Source organism: Hermetia illucens, chromosome 3 (genome assembly GCF_905115235.1).
Source record: "Hermetia illucens chromosome 3, iHerIll2.2.curated.20191125, whole genome shotgun sequence".
Classification (NCBI taxonomy): Eukaryota; Metazoa; Arthropoda; class Insecta; order Diptera; family Stratiomyidae; genus Hermetia; species Hermetia illucens.
The window spans coordinates 63,772,571-63,796,406 of NC_051851.1; the positions used below are offsets into that span (position 1 = coordinate 63,772,571).

The following is a 23,836-nucleotide window of genomic DNA, read 5'->3' on the forward strand; positions in this document are numbered from 1 at the left end:
TACTTCCAAGTCTGGTACGGTCGCTCCCTGTTTTTCCCAAATTCACATGTTGGTTCTCCCAGGTTTATTTTCTTGTCTGTGAAGCCGCTTACCAAGTTCGGGGTAAATCCTAGCTTATTTGGTCGTCATGAATAAGTGACAAAACGTGCAAGCTAGTAGCGTGTCAATGTTGAGGTTATACGCAAAATATACATATATTATCCCCGTTCCGTTATATTTTCAATTACTCTATGTCGAATTCACAGTATTTTGTTGTGATAAAAAAGAAATGTGAAATTTACACTAAATTACTTACCTTCATAGGCAAATCTTTAAAGAAATAAATTTTGTGAGGAATTTAAAAGCACTCCGTTTGAGAATCAAAACGAACACAAATGCTAATAAAGATGTTCAATCTATATCATCAGCGAATTATCATTTTTCTACGACAATGGTATCGAGGACTTCGATAAATTTAAAACACTGAGGGCTGATTATCAGTCTTTAATATGCTACTTTTAGTTTTAGACGGCTGATGTAGCAACCTTTATTACTTCTTTCTGTGAGTATATAAAGGTAACACATAGAAAAGAAGAAGGAAAAAATGATAAATTATTCTTTACGGATTTTTCGAGTTGCCTAATAACACAAGCAACTTATCAGGAACAACAACATGCATTTGTTCAACAAAAAGTTTTTGTTAAAGGAAAGTTAAATTTTCGCAAACAACTGACCATATTTGAAGTATGTGATCAATAAGTAAGTAACAGCAATAACGTATGAATCTAATCATAAATTTGTGCAAATCAAGAGATATATTTCAGTCTTTTGACACCACTGATAATCATTCATATGAATCAGTATAACGTTTATTGACCACAACTTCAAAACAAGAAGGGAGATAGCGAACCTTATGTTTATCTGTACCCTCTAGTTGTTGTTTCATAAACCTTTAAAATATTTTAGCGAACAGGTGCATGTTTGAGAAACTCCGGACGTAAATCGCATAAATAAATGCGGCTCCCAGGGTAGAAGTGATGCAGAATTATGACACGATTGACTGGAGGAATGTGTCAAAAACGAACAGATTCGCGGGTAAACAACTCATTAATTCTGCACCATAATCGCAAATTTTTAATCAAACATGCAATGAATACTTCTAACGGGCACCAAATTCATCTGATTAACAACAATACTGAAAAAGTGTTTCAGCAACCGAGAGAAAGTAATAGAAAAATTGAAAATGTCCCTGATGAACCTACCAAAGATCAAATATAAAAATGTTTTGAAGGCTTAGATGGTTTAAGTGCGCTTTAATTGATGATATTTACTTTGAAGGGGGCAATATCGATCTTGATGAATAAGCTTGTATTTTAAATTGTTCGAATAAATTTCGGAATCTTTTTTATAAATTACCATTATTTTTTATTGTCTTAGTGTCCGGATAGCTCAATGGTTAGAGCACTGGGTTGTCAAATCAGGGTAATAATCTCGGGCGAGCGCAATGCTGACCACATTGCCTCCTAGTGTACCGTTACGGTCTTGAATGAAGTGCTCTAACACACTTCAAGGCCCTGATCCAACATGGATTGATGCGCCAACGATTATTATTATTATTTTTTATTATTATTCATGCTGCCTTGTCCGGAGGACGTGGTGGAATTCAATGAAGACTACATCTCTCCTCAAAATCTTCGAATACGATGGCGACATCTGTTTGCTCTCTCACCGGGTTATGGACCTGACTCTAGATTTGGAAAGAGAGGTAAGTAGAGTTGGACTGAAGATAAACACCAGCAAAACTAAGGTTCTTAGTCTGACGGAACGTCGCGCTCTTCCTATCTGTAGGAAGCGTGGTTTCTGCCGATGGCGGTGCCGAACCAGATGTTGCCCGACACATTAACAGTGCTAGATGCGCTTTCGCTGCCCTGTCTAAAATCTGGAAATGCAGTTATCTCAACACCAAAATCGAGTTGAGACTGTTCTGTGCTAGTGTTATTTCTGTGTTGCTATATGGGAGTAGCACATGGAAAGAAACTTCAGTTACTCAAAAGCTCCAAGTTTTCGTCAATACCTGTTTGCGTCGTATCATCGGAATATGCTGGCCTGACACTATCTCAAACGCGGAACTTGGACGGTACATGCTTGGTATTGGTATGTGATGTGATAGGAAGATGGAAATGGCTGTGGATAGGTCACATATTAAGGAGGGGCGACAATCGCATTGCGGGCTATGGCATGCAGTGCAATCGACTCTCCTAAGATACGGCCATATGACAAGAAGTGGGTCGCCCTATGGGCACTTGGCGTAGAACAGTAGAGGACGAGTATGAGCGTCCCGGGAAGTCGTGACATGAGCTGAAGCTAGGTGTAGTTGATGTGCTATACCCCACTAAGGGGCGAAGAGCAAGCATATGTTTTTATCAAAGTAGTATACTTGCGGGAATGATAATAATCGATGACACAACAATTCAATTTGGACCTAGACCTTGAAGGGTGTATGAGCAATTGAAGTCACTGATATCCGATGGAAGCCTACGACACGAATTCTTCTGCAACTATCAGAATCTTAAACAATAAACTTAGCAATATTATTTCTGACGTTTTCCTAGCTTCAACTAACTACATATTGTACATGTGTTAGTTATATATTTCTGAAAACGAGAATACATAAACTAGCGAAAATGTCATTACAATTCTGGTCAAGTAAACTACAATCAACTGTCAACACAAATGTGTCTTTTCTATATAAACCTGAATAGCGGCTATCCTAATAACGAAAATAATCAAGGGAAAAATAAAAGTAAATTTTTTATTAAAACAACTTTATGATATGTATCTTGCACATAGTGTCTCTATAATTAAAGATTTGATGGAATATTGTGCGATAGCAATAAATATATGTGTAAGATTTTGCATTTTTTTTTTTTTGTTTAATTGCAGTAACATAAATCCTTAAACATATCCTGATAGTTTAACCAAGACCATGATCCTCGAAAAAACCCTGAGGAGTTTCATCCTGTAAATAAATTATGGAATTGACTTAATTTTAATCTGCTAGTGATTTCAATTTCTACATTTTCTATGAAATTTTATTGAATTTTGTGCTTGAGAACAAATCAATTATGTGAAAAAATTTTATTTGAAATGTGAATAAATTCATGTATGTGAAGTTTTCAAGTGAACGTTCAAACATATATGTAGAATATGTAATTCATTGCTTTGATACAATCTAAATGACATTATAATATTTTTTTATTGTTTTCTCAATGACATAACTATTTATAAAGCCAAAAAACTTATTGCTTCCTATTTGATTTGCTAAATTGGTCGTTCCTAAATTTTATATTTCCTTCTAACTTTAGCAAAACGCGGATTCTAAAAGCAATGACGTTAGAAATTCAAAAGTTTTAACCAGGAATGATATTTGAAACAATTTAGTAAAACTGAATTCACCTGACTCCGTAAATCACAGTTTTTATCTTGCTTCTTACTTTTCCAATCATTAAACTTTGGGACTTATCACGGTATTCAAAATTCAATGAAATACGTACAAATAACTAACAAAGCAATCGCATTATATCACCTCTAGTTACAACATTCAAAACATGGAAAATAATACAGAATACAATTAAACAAAGAGTTAAACAACAAACCTATTGAAGCAAATATTAGATAGTTACAATAAACTTATACATGAGTAAGTAGGTTACTCTATGAAAAACTACAACAGCAACGAAATTAAAAGGAAAACAAAATTAGTTACAAAACAATAGTAAAATGTAATCAATAAGACTACAGGAGTCCAATATCTCTTAAAGCCCCTTCAACAGCTTCATCCTATATGAGAAAACGGACGAGAATTTCGTTAACATAGTTTTCTAAATTCAATATTAGCAAATTGATAATGATTTTGTAAACATTACTACACAATTCAACACAATGTATGATAAAATACATGGGCACGACCTAAACATAAGGAGTGAACACTGATGGGGTGAGTGTTATATGAACAAAATGTATTTAAACACATATTCGCGATTGAACTTAATGCATACGAACATAGGAACAGTAACAAGCACGACCGATACCGTAGAAACCATAAACTTCGCATGTACTATTATCAGAACACCATTCCTGGAATTTGTTTTAAAGTTTTCAACATGTCATTTAAAGAAATAAATTGTTTAGTGTTTTCCCCAAGGCTCAATATATGAGTACAAACGTATACAAATGATCTTCAAACGTTACCTTTCCATTCAACGAAGTTTCGAGCAATTGGACTCCCAATATTCCACGATACCTGTTAATAATCTTAGCACGGTAAAATTTTCGGAGATTAGAGACGATAATCTCTATTTTTGTTCAATCCGGCACTTTTTATGGTTAAATGCCTCATCATCGAGTTAAGGCTGATTCGAGCTAATTTAATTTTTGCAATGCTATGCCGCAACAACTTTAGAAACGACAGCTACCACAGCCGAAACGTGATAGTTTGAAAGTGGCCAACAAATTAATAAGAAAATGCGCCTTTTGTAATTATTTTAATTATGACTAGCAATAGAATCTCGTTAACAATAGAGCTGGGTGGTTGACGGTATGGAGGCTGTAAGACGAAGAGCAGCTGAGGAAGAGTGGAATTTTCCGATAGGCACGAGTTCAAATATATAACCTTAAACCGATAAATATATTATTATTTTATCGATTGGCTGCCGCAGGAATAAAAACAATAACGAACGGAATAAATGGTTGCATCTGTGCAGTTAGTTAACCATAAGTCCACAGTTAGTTAGGTTAAAGTTTAAAGAATTCCAAAGGAGCACCTAGCTGCGTGAGTGGGCATCATTATCCACGCCTACGCAAACGGAAATATATATATCAAATGACATAGGAGGGAATTTAGAACTGTAGGCAGGTGACTAAGAAAAATATTGTCTTTACGATTTTATAAGCAGGGTAACCGCAAATAAAGTAGGAGAGAATTATGTTGCAGATTGTACTTAGAGTTTTTACTGACGAGAATGAAGGAAGTAGTATACAATTAGATGTTAGAGATATAGAAAGAAATCCCTTCTATTTCATCTAGACGCTTGTTTTCTACATGTGTGAATGAAGTGAAGTGAAGTGAAAAAAACGACTGTTCGGAAACGCACAAATACTCGTGTCAATAACAACGCAATGAAAATCCGTTTCCTTTTATTTGTATGGATTGAAGAAAAAATGTTAACTAACTACACAAAGTCCAGCGATAATGTCTTGTCCAAAACACGAAAATTTTTATGAACACCAGTCTTCATCTAGTGAAAGACGGAAGACGCTGGTCTCAACATATGTATGGCTTTATTGAAACTGCGAAAAAATTATGGCTGATTCGCAGAACTTCCGATATAAGCGAAAGTGGACCGACGTCTCTGTGCAATAAAATAAGATGCTCGAATAAATATCTATTCCCAATCTTTTAATCGCTTCCAGATATCATAATGACCATTTAGAAAGATGAATCCTGAATTTGTAGAAACGCCAGTACACAAGATTCACATCCCAATTAATTTATAGCATGAAGAAAACAAATACAAACGAAACTAACACAGCGTGAATGGACGGCAATCAATGATTTTTTAGAAATCACTTGACAGAATCTGAAAACATAAGTAAGACCTACCCTACATGGTCAGTATTTCATCAGTCTGTCATAAGTCAATGCATCAAAAATTGACTGACCGGAACCTGATGTATTAGTATAAAAATGATGGCAAAAAAGGGTTTTCATCGCATAAATTTTAACATCCAAACGAATCGGAGGTTATGTTTCCGCTAACAACATTATGACAACTACAGTACACTTAGCTTATCATCAGTTCAGCAGGACTAACCGATTTTATTTTGAAAAAATCATATTAATCAATCCATCAGTCATTATCATAAATGATCAATTTGCTATAATTTTGACATTCTGATTGACGCCAAACTGATGAAATAATGTTCGCCTAGGGTAGGTCTTTAAATAGGGATCTGAATATCATTATTTTTATATAAAAAAAATTGAGTCTATAAGAAATTAAATTCATTGGAATGGAATCACTATTCCAATTGTTCTAACCAGCCGGCGAAAAAGTTTTTTTTTAAGCGCACTCATTGGAAATCATCGAAATGCATCCAATGTGGACATAGTTGAAATACGGAAGAAAACAGTCTCTTTTATGAATCGAATAAGCACCTAATTTAAGTTTTCTAAAGCAGAATTCCGTTTATTATCAAATTAATCAAATTTCCATAGTGAAATCAATAACTCTGCGAAATGTGATTGGAAGGGAGATTTGCATAACACTTGTGCAAACAGCAAGCAAATTTAATAATGAAAATGCAACGAAAATTATGACACCAACAAAAAAACAAGCCGAAAATCAGAATCTCGGCGCTTGAAGTACGGGCGGTGTTGTGGATTTTCTTTATAAGAAGAAACTTTGTGAACAGTATTAGGATTTACGACAATACCGTGCTCCATTTTATAGCTTACATTATTACAGAGTTTTATAATTCAAGAATGAATTTAATTTAATTGAGGCTCTGCATAAGTTCCAACCTTCCAATTAAATTTCAAGTTAATGAGTATAACCAATTCTGAGAAAAGTGCGTCTGGCAGACAGATATTCAGGCTTCACTCGGCGCAGAGATCTTCACGAGATCACCGCTAGGGAGAAAACAAGAACAGCGCTCAGGGACCAATTGAAACTGGAGGACGTGCAGGAAACGTATCTAAAAAACCAAAGCAGAGCGTACAGCAACCTAAACTATATGCGCGACATCAACTAAGAAAGATCTACATGTCTGCGGGTGAAGTTAGCATCGGATGAGCTACGCAAGTAAATAAACCTCGAGAAATTATTTAAATGTTTCGGGTAAGACACATTACGAAAGATTGCACTAATATCGCTGATCGATCGAAGCTGTGTTGAAGATGTCAAGGAAAAAATTATTAAGAGAAGAACTGTGCTAAAACCCTCACTTTTTCTATATAGAAAAGTCAAGCATCGCGATTACAACCATAATACGAAAAATACCAGCCGTCCAGCCAACAGGATCACTTTACCTTAAATAAACAACTGCCAAGGTGTTGAGGACTTGCTGAAAAAGAAATCCATGTTGCTATTGTCTGTGTACAAATAAGAATCTATCAAAGTGTTTTGGAAACGGTCGAAAATGAAAAGACTGGGGTGTGGGTCGGTAGAAATTGAGTTTTGCAACTTCGTGAGGGCTGAGATTGATGACCACTCTATTTACAACTATCATGACGCATTAAGTATGTCAACACCGAAATATTGCAACATACTAGACAGACTAGCGAGAGACGAAAAGGTGCATAATTCCAAGATTATTGCCGGCGACTTCAATGTAGAGGCAGTGGAGTAGAGAAGAAGAGAAACAAATGAAATGGGAAGGATCTAACTCAACATTTTCTCTTGCTCAAACATCACTCGCAATATTAACACGTTTAGGCGTGGAGAACTAGGCTTCGTCCTGAATCTTACTTTCGTAAGTGGATCGATGGTCAACCGTATACACTGGCATGTCAGTGAAGAGTATACGCGTAGTGATCACCAGGCGATATATATCACGATTGATAAGTGACCCAGAGCAGTAAATCCTAACCTAAAGAGAACAGGAACAGGTTGGTCATCAAAATCACTCGACGGGGATCTAGTATTTCTCTTGCGGAGGAATACCAGTTTTACTGGAATGGCTGAAGACAACCACTGGTAGAACACTGAAATAGCGAAATGCCGTACTACAGTCCAAAAGACGAAGTCAACGCGGAAGAAACACATATTTGGAATGGCCTTCCCAACGATATTAACATGTACCGAAGGTATTCCTCCAGTAACCGAAGACGAAGTAGTGGACGACATTGATAGAATTCCTAACAAAGCGCTGACACTGACAATTAGAACGGCACCAAACATGATCACACAGATGTTCAGAGACTGCCTAAGAGAAGGATCATTCCCTATAGACTGATCACAAAAGCTTGTTCTGATCCTGAAGCTGAGTAAGCTGTTGATGAACCAACATCATATAGAGCTATCTGCCTTCTGAATACAATATCTCGATAGGATAATCTTTAACCGGTTATATTTAATAATTGATAGCGCCGGTGAGTTATCAAATAGACAGTTTGGCTTCTTCGAGGCTCGATCAGCGATTGATGCTACTAAAATGATTATTAAAGCCTTTGATGAAGGGAAATACTGCGCAATAACATCAATAACGCGTTCAATTCTGCCGATGAAACCGTATCATCAACGCGCTCATCGCGGCATAAATGCTCAACTATATACTAATTATAATTTTCGACAACTTCCAACAGCAAAAGCTACTCCATAATTCAGACGAAGGGAGACTATCTGGACGATCAAATCTTGGCTTGAAATCTTCGGGCTGAAACTTGTCGAACACAAAACTGGGTTAGTGCTTTTATATTAGTACACATGCCTGGGAGTAACTTCCAATGCCAAGCTGTGCTTCGAACCACATTAAAAGCCGTTGATTACTTCTATTGCGAGTCGTCATGTCTGTTCTTTTACACACGCCACCAGTGTGGATAAACATTTCAGAAAAATGCCGACAGCTTCAAGCTGCATATCGGCTAAACGCTCTCCGTGCATGCTGCGTCTACCATACAACATCGTGTGAGATAACATACATAATTGGGGACATGATCCCAATGCATATCTTAGCCGACGACGCAAGCTTATATGAGAAGTAGGACGCGGCCTAGGTAAACAAAGTGAGTGAAAAAAACGGCATGGAACACGTTATGATTTGACCCAGTTCGTAAGCGAACAATGTGAGTACAGGAAATATCTACATAGGTTCGGCTTGTATGAATCACCAGATAGTCCTTAATCCGAAGATACAGCCGAATATGTGGAATATGTTTCCACATATGCCTCAGATTTGAAAACTCAAGCAGACACCTCTAGTCTGTGCTAACGACCCGTTTAATGGTGAAAATCTGGTAAGATACATGGTGGAATCGAATACAGGGCGTTAGTTCCAACGGCAAAACACCCAAGCGAGAAAGAAACAGAAGCGAAACGGAGGTACAGAGAGAAAACTACTGCAATTAACATCGCGAACACGTAGCAGCTAATTCATTTAGGGTCACTAGATAACGACTGATCAGCCAAGCGAAGCAATACCCGAACGGTGATTTCGCGGGGAGAGTGTGGGCGTTTGACATGCGCATCTTCGATTACAGATGCGTATCCACGATGGATTTTCTCCGGTCAAAAAGAAACAAACAGACGGACAGTCAAGGAACGGATATTAATAAGGTTTCTTCATAAAACTCTAAAAATTATGTCAATTAGATTGAGCATATGCATCAAAGATGGAATACAATCTGGAGAACAATAGAGGGAATCAAACTACGGATCTCGTTTGCGAATAAGAATTTCTACCCGGTCCTGCTGATTTCAAAATCCATAAACATAACATGAACATAAAGTTAAAACTATATAAACCAATAATGAAAGTCCTCATGAGAATAATAGAAACAAAACGGGACCCAAACTTCTTAGAACGGAATGGGAACGAACTAATAACAAAACAAGTACAACCAGGAGACGGATGAATATTCGACCAATTTTTGGTATTTAGACGCATAAAGTTGGAAAGTTTCAGTGAGCTGGCCGTGTACAACGTATGAAGGAAATTTGGACCTCAAAACAATATTCGAAAGGAGAGTAGACGGAGAAAGGTTCGGGAAGAATTGTAGAACCTTGGCGACGATGACAGCACTGGAAAACAGTAGACTACCAAAACTATTCACAGACATGATAAAAAATAAAACTGGCCATCGATAAAAAAAAACTTAAACATTGGATAGGACCAAATGAATTAAGTGCTTCGACATGGAAACGAAATAATAATAATAATAATATTTTATATTTTTAAAACAATGTAGAATTACTACTAGAAATTGTTGTCGACAATAGACTTCGACAAATTTAAAAGTAAATACCCGATTACCGAGTATTCCTGGAGAAAGGTCTAGAGGAACCAACCATAGAATATTATCCTTATCTATAATAGTTTTTTCAACAGATATTATTCCATTGGATTTCAACTTGTTTTGAAGCTGCATAAAATTGCAAGAAGTACTTTTCCCCTTAGGATTCCTTCAATTCCAGTTAGGTAAAAATATGGCTTCTGATGCATATTTATGACGCAAATGCAATGTGCAGTTACAGTTTGGCGCAAAGTAGATTAGCAACTACTTCCAAAATTTGTAAAGTAGTCTTATGTAAATACAATAGAAACGAGTTAAAATAAAAACAGATACCCCAAAGTACATTCCTTGCTTCTGCGTTTATAGACAGAAATGTAGAATTATGTTAAACGGTTTCATAAAGTGATCAAAAACCACTCAGAATTCAGCCTGGCGTTCATATGATATTCTAATAAAGCCAACTCTGCGCACTGAGTTACTATGATGACAATTTTGCAACCAATAATCCGGCTTGTCCTAAAATATAAATGTTTACTACTGAAAACAGTATGAACCTACTGTATGCAAACTGACGAAGTTGTCTTTATAATTTTCAGTCAAAACCCAAACTGTTTCGCGACAAGGAAACTCAAGCATGCGACGAATATTACCTACATTTGTTAACACAACATTACCAGAATACCAATCGTCAAAACATCTGCTTGAATTGTACAGCTAAAAACTGTAATACAATTTCTTACATATCACGTAGAAACGTGCAAGAGATCCAAATTAAAAATTAAGAAATAAAACACGATTGGCAATTTTATTTTAGTCTTTATAAATAAGTGGCTGTTAGGCATTTCAATAAATTATGCAATCAATTTGTCAGTAGTTTAAATATGTAATTGGATAATATGCGCAATCCCTTAGGTGACATATCCATAGATCTGCCTCATACGCTGAATTAGTATATTTTAACAAAGAATTACAATGGTTCAAATTATTGGTTAATTCTAAGTTACGTAGCATATCTTCTTGTTATTGTCATATCCTATTTATTTCAAATGTTTCCATCTAGAACTAAAATCAATAACAAATTCACCAAACAATGATTACAGAGAGAGATAACTACCCGTAAAAAGTCGAGAAATTAGAATCAAAAATGTCGGTTTCTCACATATGTATAACGAAAACCATTAATGTATTTTTGTGAATAAAAGTTGAGGACTCATTTTGTGTACTGTGTTTGCTGTCTTTCAATTAATTCAAGTATTCATTGAAATCCTGCCTCAGAAGGACGCATGAGAAATCAATAAATATTACTTGTTTTATGTATATATGGCATAAAGGACATCAAAATTACGTATCATAAACAAGGAAGCATGCAACAAATATACATGCAAAAGACAATCCGCCTGTCTAGTCCTCGTTAGAAAATTTTTAAAATGTAAAGACTAAGTAAACAAAAAAAAGATAATAATAACATTTAGATGATCTTTTCCAAATCCAGAGCCATTGCATATTTTTTATTTTTTTCTCTCGTTATATTTTCTAAATAATAATTATTATGATTCCATATGGAGAAATTTCCTATGAAGCAATTCATTGTGGAAAATCGAGTGTGAGTGAATTAGAACTTGAGATTGACTTCGAACGTAATAAAAAGGATTACTCATAAACATTTCTATGGAAGCAAAACTCCAGGAAGTACTGGTTTCTGAGATTTCTAAGAAATTTCAATTAAATTTCACTTCGGTATAAAACCATCCGTGTCTAAACCAAATCATACTGTTATTAAGTAAAGATGAAGATTTGAAAGAATAATTTTCAGCATAAACATTTGGAAATATTTTGCAATCATTTTGCTGAAAGCACGTGCTCTTAAATTTTTGTTTCGGATGTGCAATAAGCTATAAGGTTGTATATAAAAGTGCTAAAAATACGTATAAAGTGATTTGGTGCACGTGCAAACATAATTTTTAAGCCGCTTGTGCCGAAAAAGGAAAAAAATCAGACGTTTAGAATGTGCATTGTTCATGGGAAGCTTGTAACGGTTCGGCTAATTTGGAATTAAAGATTTAATGTTGAATATGCTGGGGACGTCAAAAAATTAAATTATGAGTAAAATGAGATTAGAATATTACCCTACAGGGTACTTTTCAGCATTTATTTCCATTTGAAGGTACAGTAATTGAATGTGGTAGAAGTGGACAAAAAGTCAAAAAGGCATTAAATTTCGTGTGGTTTACTGTTTAAAGAGTAAAAAGTAAAGGAGATTCTTATATCAAACTTTGATAGTAGAAATTGGATCCACGGCAAAGCCTAATCCAAAGATACTCCAAGTGAATCCGGGAAAAAAAGGTGCAATACCAAGGAAATGCAATTTTGTCAGAAGTTAAAACGTACTCTGCGTATGATGCGGGAAATACTTTGATTCAGATATTTCCTCGCCTCAAGAAATATATTACCTATTAAAGAAGCTTTTCGAAACCTCATTTGACCCCAAATAGATAAATAAACTTTTTTGATTTCTCATAATTTTTTCTCAAAATTTATCGGATGGAGTACGGAATTTAATCCGTATTGGTATCGGACACCAAAATAATGTAAATTTCATTCTATTCATACTCAATTTCATAGCAAAAAATTTAACCCAGTCATTGATGCATACTGTTCGGTGTGATTTATCATTATTGTTTGGTAAATTTTCTAATTGTTGGGCATGCGGATCTTTCTGATTAAGGATTGATTATTCATATCACCTAAAATGCTATGCTAACCAATAGTTAAAGATATCAAGGTCTATTAGTAAATATTTAGAATGGCAAGCAAAGTTATAATTATTCATATATAAAACGGGTAACGAATAAAATATTTGAAAATTTTAAAAATGGATATTTCACAACCATTCAAGATACACAATAAATAAATTCCATCATATAAATATTTGCTGTTTTTCAAGTCTCTAAATAGTTACGAATTATAGAAATTATAACATACGAATGGCATGCTGTTGTTCAATAATGAACTAAGAATTGATGCAACAGAAATTAAAGCGTATTCAATTCTCACAAAAAAATGATGTCCAAAATTCTCGAAAATGCTTTCAATTCAATCAAAACCAAATAAGCCGGTAAACATGTTTTTTTACAAATCATATGTATCATCTGGAGTACTGACCTCTTGCAGAAGATCCTGCGATGCAATCGCCTTTAATACATTCTTTTTAGAGGTTTCTTGCATTTCACCTCCGATGAGAAGTTCATCGAGTATAAAATAAGCTTTCTCGAAATTGAAAATGATGTCTAGCTCGCATACCTGAAATGAGAACGTAAAAAGTGGTTTAGAAATAGCAGGACTACAATTTAATTTTTTATAGGTTGCCTAAAATCGACTATTATTAAGTGTTTGAAAATGACTGTTCCCATTGCCGATAGACGGAAATATCTTTATAGCCGATTTGAACCTTACATGTAACAACACTGCATCCGAAAGGAGATGGAAAGCTGGACAACGGATCGCATTTTCATCCGATGCTTCTTCGTCTCAGAAAGCCTTAAAAATCATACGACTTGCGATTTCGCCCAACTCAGGCAACTCATCAAACGATGCCGCACCTTTGTCTTGATAACAGCGTGACCGAAGTGGTTATTAAGGACAGACGACTTGCAGCCCTAGAAGAAACCGAAGGTTTCTCCCCAACTGGTCCGCTTCACCTTCAAGTGGATGATCGGTGCAGGTCAATCTATTATTACCTATAATTAGCATTGCTCAAACAGTAATTAAATCAAATCCTAATACCTCCAGGCATTATTTTTAACATTGCTCTCATATGACATATCATGAAATCGAACCATCATTGAACAATCGCCTAATTAACACAACAGCATATTATTGGACCATTCATCTTCGGAAAATATTGTTCGCAAATCCTCAAATAATAGACCGGACATAAAGTAGAGTGAAAAATAAATTATCCTCAGCGTAAGAATAGATATATGGTGTTAAAGCCCTCAGTTGGAGTGGAGATGAAAAATAATAAAATACTGATAAATATTTCTCGGTTTGTCATCTCGTATAAGGTAATTGACGCGACAATCCAATTGGAACTGGGCATGTTAAAGTACTTCATTTGCTGTAACGATACACTGTAGCAGCTGATTCGACTGGAATCCGACATACAATCACAATAAAAATCCCTCTGCCACCAGTGAGATATGAACCCTGACCTTCTGCTTCCATAGCCAAGCTGACGGAATATTGTAACGAAAATCGTTTGGAAGGAGGAGCCATAAATTCAATCAAAGCAGGTTATTTCTTTTTGTGTTAGGCGATGAAGTGAAACAAATCCATGATAGCTATGCGTTCCATTCGTAAGAAGGTGCGAATGTTTGATTGAGCAGCGAACACCAGAATTCTAATTATGGAAACATTGACATCTTACATAGGTGGGAATATATATAAAAATCCCAAAGAACAGGCGAGAAAATTTGAAGATGATTTGTATGGATCTCTAAAAAGTAGATACCGTCATTTGACATTAACATTGTCCATTCAGGTAAGCATTATAAAACAACGTTAAGTCTGCAAATCTTGAATGTGTCAACGACGACGACATTAATAGTGAACATCCAAATCCAAAAACGAATGCAAATTGCAAGGACGCGTTGGCTTGTTTACACCAATCTTTAAAATACCCCCAGTAAACCATGAAAAAGTGAATTTTCTCAGAAGGAGCAAATGCTGAAGACAGCAAAAGATGTGATTGACCATGGTCACTTTAGGTATTATAGAACCGAAAAGATCCGGACGTTGACAATAAGCCAAGAATAGGCACGCGAACTATGGGGAAACGGTTGAATGCGCTCGGTAAAAAAGTGCCGATGCAAACTATATGGTGCCTTCGATCAACCAAAGAGGTTTAAAAGACGTACATACGTGCCTTTACTTCTAGCAAAAAACCTTTGCGATCGCCAGAAATTCCGCCGGAAGCTCCTAAACTCGAGCTTGCCTGATGATAACGCCCGTGGTCGAGCGTTTACGAAGAACTCGTGGATACAACTGTAGGTATCAGTCGTTGAACGAATGGGTAGGACGCAATTTTTACCAAATTTGACCTAAAGTTTCATATAGCAAATTTTAGGCTACATAAAAACAGAAGAAAACCCCCTTCTTATTATTTTTATATTAAGTAGGGCACATATCCCTTTCACCTAAGTTTTATACAAAAAACAAAAGACCTAGAAACTTGCGCCACCCCGTAGTTTAGAGGAAAGGGACCAATGATTCAATGACAAATATTTTTTGCACCGTTTTTCATGATTCAGGCCCTTTTCCTAAAAAATATAATAATAGCAAACATTGTCATTACTTCGGAGTTACAGTTCTGCATATTCATTGCTCCTCCTTAGTCCCAGAAGATAATTACTAAAATAACCCAGAACAAACGACCATCAAAAAGCCGCTTTTTCAAACCAAGTAAAGTGATTAGAAAATTCACATTCGATGAAGCAGACCAAGAAAGGCGCTAGCCAACCAAATTGAATTAAACACATCGTTATCGCCCCCAAATTCAATACGAGGCATCTTCGCCCTTTTCACATCGAGTATTGGGAAAGCATTCATCATCATCATCATCAACGGCGCAACAACCGGTATCCGGTCTAGGCCTGCCTTAATAAGGAATTCCAGACATCCCGGTTTGGCGCCGAGGTCCACCAATTCGAGAAAGCTTTCATGTATCTCAAAAGACACAAAATCTGAACCAGAGAAATATTAGTAAGCGCTGGGCCACCTTCAAAAGTGCCTTTACAGGTCAAGTTGTCGGCCACGGCCCAAAAGAACTGGCTGACTGTGAAAACGTGAAGGTGGATCGATAAACGTAACGCGCTAAAAGCTGAGTTGGTAGATAAGTGGAGCATAGCATGACAAAAGGAATTCCACTATTCCCAGGAAAGTAGAAACTACCGCTAATAACACACACCAAAGAGCTTGCAGATGATCCTAAGTTCACCACGATTCTAAATCGAATAACTTCCGAAGCCCCACAATTCGTTGATAAATGGCAAGCTATCGGCAAGCTACTTCAAACAAGCGATATTGAGCATTAATGCATCCAAGCGAGGTAAAGTCAACTGTTACTGTCTCACCGCAAAACTGTTCTTTGCAACCATGTAGTCTCTGGAAATATGAGATCTTTACTAGAGAATGGAAAAAGAGAATAATCATTAAGCTCCCGAAAAGGGCTACCGTCATAAGTGCAACAAATGGAGTTATCCTTCTGTGAAATTGACATAACAACCCTTCAAAATAATGTGAAGCAATGTATGGAACTGTTCTTCATCGACTTCAAGAAAGCTTTCGACATAAAGGACATTCCTAAGCAATTCCACTTGTCAGCGCCTCAGAAACCGGATAAAGTAACAGAACTGCATACATAATTTAGTTCTAAAAAGCGGATAGCTGGGCCCGAACACTCTGGCTCAGCCAGTTCTTCAATCACGTTATTAAGGGAAGAACACAATCAGGAAACAATCGTTTCAACATGGAATGCTCAAATTAGAGTCAGATGAATTGTTTTCCCATAGCATTCGCGACATCAATCAAATTACCGAAATCATCAAGAAATATAGACGTATAACAAAATACCCGATGTGCAGTTACTCGTCATTCCTGGATCTAGAGATTCTTAACCGTGTGCCACACAAACTCATCTGGTACGCATTGCGTCAACACGTAGTGCTAGAGGAGCGTATGCTTGATTAAATACTAACACCGCGATCTGAAAAGTTTGGGCTGTGGCAGGTATATCATTAAAGTGCCAGAAAAAATGGTAATCAAAGTTTCTAAAGAAATTTTCCGTTCAAAAACGAATGTATTTTTAATCTATCTATCTATGTTATATATGATTTTGTTGCATATCTTGTATACAATTAGATGCGTAAAAAAGGTGTCATAAATTAGCCATTTTCATCAATTTTTTTTGGCGGAAAAAAACTTTTATTCAAAGTAATTTTTCCAATTTATGGTTGATTTATCGCGAAAAAAACATGCTCAAAGTAATTTTCTTAGTTCATTGTTGATCTAATATGTTGAAAGAAAACAATTGCCCGAGGAGCTGAAACCCTTTATAGCTAAAGTGGTACAAAAAACCCTATTTAGAGAGTAGTTGTTAGAGAATTTAACATCTTGCAGTTCGATTCCGTAACACCAACCCCGTTGCAAGAAAGAAGAAGCGGACACCCGAGGAAATCAATTCAGACCCAGGATCCATCTGTTTGTCCGTATTGTGTAAAAAAAATCGGTTAAAATGGCGTCCCCATGTCGCAGATTAGGCCGACAACTCGTGGAAGTTGTGAGTCACGACAGGCGTGACTGGAAATATTTTGTGTTTGACAATGAAATTTGTTTTTTTATGTCTAATTTATGTTGCATTATGTTGTTGTATATCTAGGCATGCCAAACCGATTGCTGTTCGGCCCATTCGAAAGCTATAAACATGAGAAAAAAATTATTACGCAAAATTCGTGAGCACGTTAATCGAGTATCAAAGGCTGCACCACGGCGGTGCAGCACTTATAGTTGAGCTGATTAAAATATATGCCCCTTTCAACAGAAGGGGTTTGTCATGTTAGACTACCTTTTGGAAAAGGTTAAGACGCACGGTGAAACATGGAGGCAGATCTATGATGGTACGATCTTGTTTTTCTCGTGATACAATTGGTAGATATAGTGACTGCAGCCGAAGACTGTAATTTATAATCGGGGCCTATGCCACCGACAAATTTGGCAACGATTGGATTTTTATACACCACAATAATCTGAAACTTTCAACTCGAATAACCGAGAGTTGGCTGGCAAACAACGATGTAAACGCCATTCAATGACCTGCACAAACCCCGGACTTGAATCCCATTGAACATCTCTGAGAAATTGTTGACAAAAACACCAGAGAAAGTAATTTCACAAAAACAACTAACCTATGCACTGCCAATAAGCAAAAGCGAGCGGGACTCCCAATAAATCTGATTTTTAGGCTTGCCGTCTCCATGCTTCAACATTATCTTATTTCACATAAAATATTCTACAAAATTATATCTAAATGTTAAACACGCTGGCAGTTAAGGCCGCGATCTCGCGCCGTAAGTCGCTGACCTCATCCGACGGTGGTTGAACGGCCGCTATGGTTGGGCGAACGTACACCTCCTGTACCTGATCGGCCGTTGCTGCTAGTTCCACCAAGGAACCGGAGACGCAGGCTAGGATCGCCTGGGTGCCCTCCGGGAGCCGACGCAGCCAGAGCGACTTGATCAGGTCGTCGCCGATCTTGCTCCCACCCAATTGCCTCATTTCACGAAGCAATTGGCTGGGAGTCCGATCACCCAACGTTAAACCCGCCAGCAAGTGATCTAATTTTGCCGACTCGCTTGCCGACAGGCGCCTGATCAACTCGCTCTAGAGCTGAGAGTACGATGCCGACTTCACTACGTCGGACACCAGAAGTATGGACTCTTCGTCCAGGCCGACCACCGCGTAGTTGAAACGGGTCGCGTCCGATGTGATGCCGGACATTTGGAACTGTGCTTCCAAATGCACGAACCACAGCTCGGGGTTCCGCCGCCAAAACGGAGGAACGCGTACGGCGAGGGCGGTCACTTGTGGGTCCGATGGGCCTGCCGCGTCTTTATTGTCAAACGACATTTTTCTTACCGAGAAGTACGAGATTGAGATGCAAACGCGGTGAGTTTATACTGAAACGCGGTGAACTTTACACCGACACGGCAGGCCGCACCCACAAATGCACGCACGAAACGAGAAAAACGACAACCGAAGCGGACGCTCTCCAGCGCAGACCAAAAACACCAAAGAAAACGGAGAACTCGCGATGCTAAACACCTCAACGCCGTCTCTTGCAGCGGATTTAATTTTATTATCACTTTTTACTTTTAATCTAATGAACAATTAGTGCGAATAGTGCACAACTAATGCTACAATTGAATTTGGATATAAAATGATTACAGAGATGAGATAATATGAGATAATGAGATAATAATATATATAATAATTTCAAGCCGAGCTGGGGTCCTCCTCGACGGCGGCGCTGGTTCAAATTCGTCGGGCTGTAGCTGCGGCGTTGGCGGTGCTGGGGACGTCCGTTTGCTGCTGTTGTTGATCGTTGTCGTGACAAACTACACCAAACCACTATCGACTCGTCGCCAAATTCTTTTTCCACCTAATTCACACTTGGTCTGCATTCAATTCCATCATTTGTGGTTCGTTTATCTCAAGTTTTAATGTTTCTCAAAACACGGAGCAACGAATTTTGATTGGATTGGGCGCGGCGCGTTCTTTTCTATCTACTTCTTCTTGCGATGTCCACTGCGTTCGCTTTTTTTTTCCGCCTGTATGAGATCGAGTAGGGAAAACTCTGCCGTTCGTGCTCACGGTTGCCCGATGTACTACTCCTAAATTCTCAAGGAAAATGTGCTCACCAAAATGACGACGGCAATGACGCGGCCACTGACTGCGAGGAAACCGGGCGGTTGTTCTACTTATCCTTTCCGAACGCTGCAGCGCCAAATTGCTCTGAACCTGCTCGCGGGCTGGACTCTGCCCAATTCTGATTTTCCGGATTTATTATTTTTACGTCATTAATCCGCCCACACACATTGGGAACACTTTTGAAGCGCGGATAGTATTTCCTGCAAAGATTGTCGGAAGGTCGTGGCAATGATGGCTGGTCCGGTGCGTGAAAGGTGTTGTGCAGGAGGGCGCGCGTACGGGAAGTCGCGTGAAAATCTACTTCTGGTGAGGGTCCGTCGTGGGTCGCGCAGTACACTGTGTAGAGAAAGTTTTCTCGCGTTTTTTTTTTTTTGCCTCTGCTCCGACTCGGGATGTGGAGATGCGACACGTTTTTGCGATGTTTACAACGGCACTCGACACTCAACTGTAGATGCGAACGTGTGAAAATCGCTTGCCGTAAGGTCTACTGATACTTTTGATGGATTTCTCAGTGTTTGGAAGTTCTATTTCTGCCGTGTTGCTCGGACGAATTTTGTCGTTAATAGAACTTCACCAATGGCGGCGATGGCGGACAATTTGTCACTTTTCTTTTTTTATCGGGGTCACCACTTAAGTATTACTTTTTAGTGAATTTATTTATACTTGAGTTTTGAAATTCAATATATTTAACTTCCAAAGATGAGTATTAAGTATTTATTTATTTTGAATTTAAGTCACGAGCGAGCCGAAGTGTATAGCGCCGCGGTTGGAAACAGAAGAGACCGACTTATTTCCATGCGGTCCTTACTGTCCCAACCAACGGCATTTTTTTACCGCTGGTTCTCCACTCCCCTGGTGCGTTCTGAAAACGAGTGAGTGGAGAGTTTCTGAGTTCAGCGCCATCTACCCGTCCGCATCCGCAACATCCGAAATAAATTTCGAATGCTGCAGATCCTGCCGCGCCACACATTCGTTCTTCAATGAAAAAAATTATTAAAAAATTTGAGCACGTTTTTTTCCGGCACTGTATGTTCTGCTACAATCGACGCATCAACGAAAGTTTAAATCCAAAATGTACCGCAGTTGGGCTCTAAAGTTTCGAGTGCAGACCCACAAACATTGAGCAAATACCGTCTCGCGGCAATTGAGACTAAAAAAGACGTTCGAAATGAGGACATTCGCGATTCATATGGGGTTGCAATCATAGTAGAACATTACCAGAGAAACATCTTCAATGCTACTGTTAGGTAGTTTGCATTGACCAGAGTTCCCTTGTTACAATTGACCTCAACATCTTACTTGGTGATTAATGGCTAAAGCCGGCTAAAACTGGTTTTATACGCTAGCCTGCTAGCGAAAAGAGGTGCGCATCCAATCAAGATGACCCGACTCCGGAAACCCAAACGGGAAAAAAGCTAAAGAAGAGAATTTGAAATCCAATGTGGAATTCACTAGTGTACAGTGTACATTTTCATCTCGTTACCAAAGTCATCGTTTATGCTGTCTTGGATGGATCATTTCAATGGGCCAGATCAGCTTTGCCCAAGTGCTCTCATATAACAATAACATAACTCAATAACATTTCTCATAAGTCATGCCAGGGTCCATGACTCTGAATATTGAGAAGCCGAACTAAAGATCAAAACCTACAAAAAATAAAGTCTGACTAGCCACCGCATCCTTTCTATTTGCAGAAATGGGCAAAGCAGGGTTCGCATATCTAGATAGCGTTTTTTCCGAAGTTCCCGCGCGCCAATGTTTTCTCTGTCTTCTTATATGGAAACAGTATATTATTGCTGTTACACAAAAGTTACAGGTTTTCAGCAACTCATGTTTGTGTGGTATCATCGGGGTAGTCTGACTTGAGGTAATAACCAGCGTCCGAAAGAAAAGAAGGTGATATTTGTATTGTTTTGAATTTCCATAGTAAAATCTTTGAAATTTAAATTGTTTATAAAGCATTTTTCCATGATTTGCCTTGAACAGATTATTAATCTTACCCTCGTTTCTATTTGTTTTCTCCATCATTGTATACTTTTCAGTGCTAGGTTGTAATAGGCGATGTAATTCTTTTTAAAATTTCTCAAGCCAAATAGAAATGCTAGAAAAATCCTATCTTCATGTTATTGCAGTTCATAACTGAGCCGATTGTATTCTCCAAAAATTCTTCTTTTCCGTTTATATCATACACCCAACATTGTCTTTTTGTTCTGTTGCATTGAAGTGCTAAAACAAGAAGTGATACATCCTCGTCTGAACTACTCATTTTTGGTTTGAGTTAAAAGGGTGCTAGTTAGCCAAAGTTTAACGGGCTAAAAAAAACAAATGTATTATTTCGGGGTCTTCAGTGTTTCCGAGATGTCGGCGCCAAATGAAACGGTGCTGAAGGCATACCGAATGTCGCGCGCTTAATGAAACGCGGCTATTGAGAAAAGAATGAGCTTCTGGGAAATCCAGAAAGAAACTAAAACATATTGCCAGAAACATGACCACTATATGTAACCTATTCGCCAGTTATAAAATGAGAAATGTTCGAGAAATCGTTGCGAATCCTGTATCCCGAATCCAGGGGGATGGTTTGATACCCCGTACTTTCTACTATAATGAGATCAGGGGAAGAGATCTCTTTTGGTGACAGGTCCCCTGACAGGCCGATCAAAGAAAATGCATTCAATGCACGCAATGTTTTTAAAAATGAAAATTATCGTGTTGAATTCAAAGCCTCAGAGAAATATTATGGCATTCACCTCTGTCGCCGAGGCAGGACGGGCCGTGGTCCTATTGAAAACTGAGCAAGGATTCTTGACTCATGGAAATCAGTCCCAGCGAAACAAATGCGAGTTTTCATACTAAATATTGGTACCTTCACTAGAAAACCGATGGAACTCGTAAAAACCCATCGGAAAAAGCACTTTGAAAGTCGATAGTTTGGTGCCAAAAGCTGCGACATAGAACGCGAACGTAGTGAGAGTGGCTATAAACTTCTCTATTTTGGTAGCCCCCACACACAATATAGTGTGGGCATCCCTATCTCTGAGGGTTTCCGGGGTGCCATTAAAGAAGTCGGGCGATTTGATGATCGGTTGATGAAGCTCACCACTATATCAGCTGATCGCACGATTCACTCACTTCACTCACCGCATACACACCACACAGGATGACCTCATACAGAGAAAAACACTTCTGGTAATTCTCTATACGAAAGCCTGTAGTGTGCCTGCTGATGATTCCATTTCCATTTCGGGCGATCTTAATGGTAATGTGGGTGTAAAGTTACACGGCAACAGGTGCCATAGAAAGAAAGGGTTTGCAGTAAGCAATGAGGGTGGCTTATAGTGGATTTTGCGGATACTCCCTACCTTGTACCTGTTAATAAATAGTTTAAGAATTGTTCCATCTTCCTACATTTCATAATGGGAATAGTAAAACGCAAATCGACAATATCCTGACAAGAAGCCAACATTTTATCATTGTCACTAACTACAAAGCCGTTCCCTATGAGAACATCGCACCTCAATAGCGACCGTTGATTGCCCTCTTGCGAATTAGACCAGCCAAGAACCTGCGTGAGGAATGAACTGGCATTGATTGATGGCGATTTCCTACATATAAATGGGTTACTGGCCTAAACATAAACGTATGTAGCGTTCCCGACGTTGAAAAAGTTAACCGAATTTAGCGAAATCCAAAATCCAGCTGAATCCAAACATTTTTTTCACGTTCATTCTATGCATTCGCTATCTATACTTACACTTCCAAAATATTTATCAAGAAGCTCCACATATCGATGAATAACTTCCAAAGTCAACAACTCATTGTCGTTCTGCTCGATTGCACAGCAAAAGTACAAACTTGCATATCTGGAATGCAATGATAATGTTAACTATCCAAGCAAATACACGTTGCCTAGTGAGGTTATACCTTTTATACACAATTTTACAATCTTTCCATTCCAGAAATGAACACATTTTCGGCTTCCTCGCCAATATTGTTGTGATCAGTTCGCGTGTAATTTTCTTCTTGACTTTGTCCGGATACGCCATGTACCATTTTTGTAACCGGAGTTTTCCTTGTCGACTGAAAAGCAGCATAAAAAGCATCTGCGCAAATATGTGAAGATTTCGAATAGCGTTAGAATGACTCCCTCAAAATTATTATTGAATGGATATTTACTTACCATGTCCGATTAATCAGACCAGAGATGAGCCGAAGACCGTCAGTCAACTAGCAAGTATGAATATGTCGGCTTGATGACGCGTTCTGAAAATAGATTCAATCACAACCCCTCCTTGTTTTGATTTTCAGAAGATATCCATAGGGAACGCGCTTGAACTAAATTAAAGTGTTGAAAAACTATAATTT

General features: G+C 38.0%; 1 protein-coding gene across 2 annotated transcripts; it reads right to left on the reverse strand.

Moving 5' to 3' along the window:
* Window positions 1-2,804: 2,804 nt before the first annotated feature.
* LOC119651264 (AP-1 complex subunit sigma-2) lies at window positions 2,805-23,793 on the reverse strand. Of its 2 annotated transcripts, none has more exons than XM_038054764.1 (5): window positions 23,652-23,793; window positions 23,396-23,574; window positions 23,226-23,334; window positions 13,154-13,291; window positions 2,805-2,998 (listed from the first exon to the last, which is right to left on the reverse strand). In XM_038054764.1, exons 1-5 carry the CDS (start codon window positions 23,652-23,654, stop codon window positions 2,954-2,956), a joined length of 474 nt encoding a protein of 157 aa, XP_037910692.1. In that variant the 5' UTR covers window positions 23,655-23,793; the 3' UTR covers window positions 2,805-2,953. The 2 variants fall into 2 exon arrangements, with proteins under 2 accessions (XP_037910692.1, XP_037910693.1); XM_038054765.1 differs by lacking the exon at window positions 2,805-2,998 and adding an exon at window positions 3,217-3,819.
* Window positions 23,794-23,836: the final 43 nt, after the last annotated feature.

Excerpts from the sequence above, each read along its gene's own strand:
- LOC119651264 (XM_038054764.1), bottom strand. Across the intron at positions 23,335-23,395 it reads TGTAAAATTGTGTATAAAAG|ATATGCAAGTTTGTACTTTT; the intron begins GTATAACCTCAC and ends ATTGCATTCCAG. Across the intron at positions 2,999-13,153 it reads CGCAGGATCTTCTGCAAGAG|GATGAAACTCCTCAGGGTTT; the intron begins GTCAGTACTCCA and ends ATTTATTTACAG.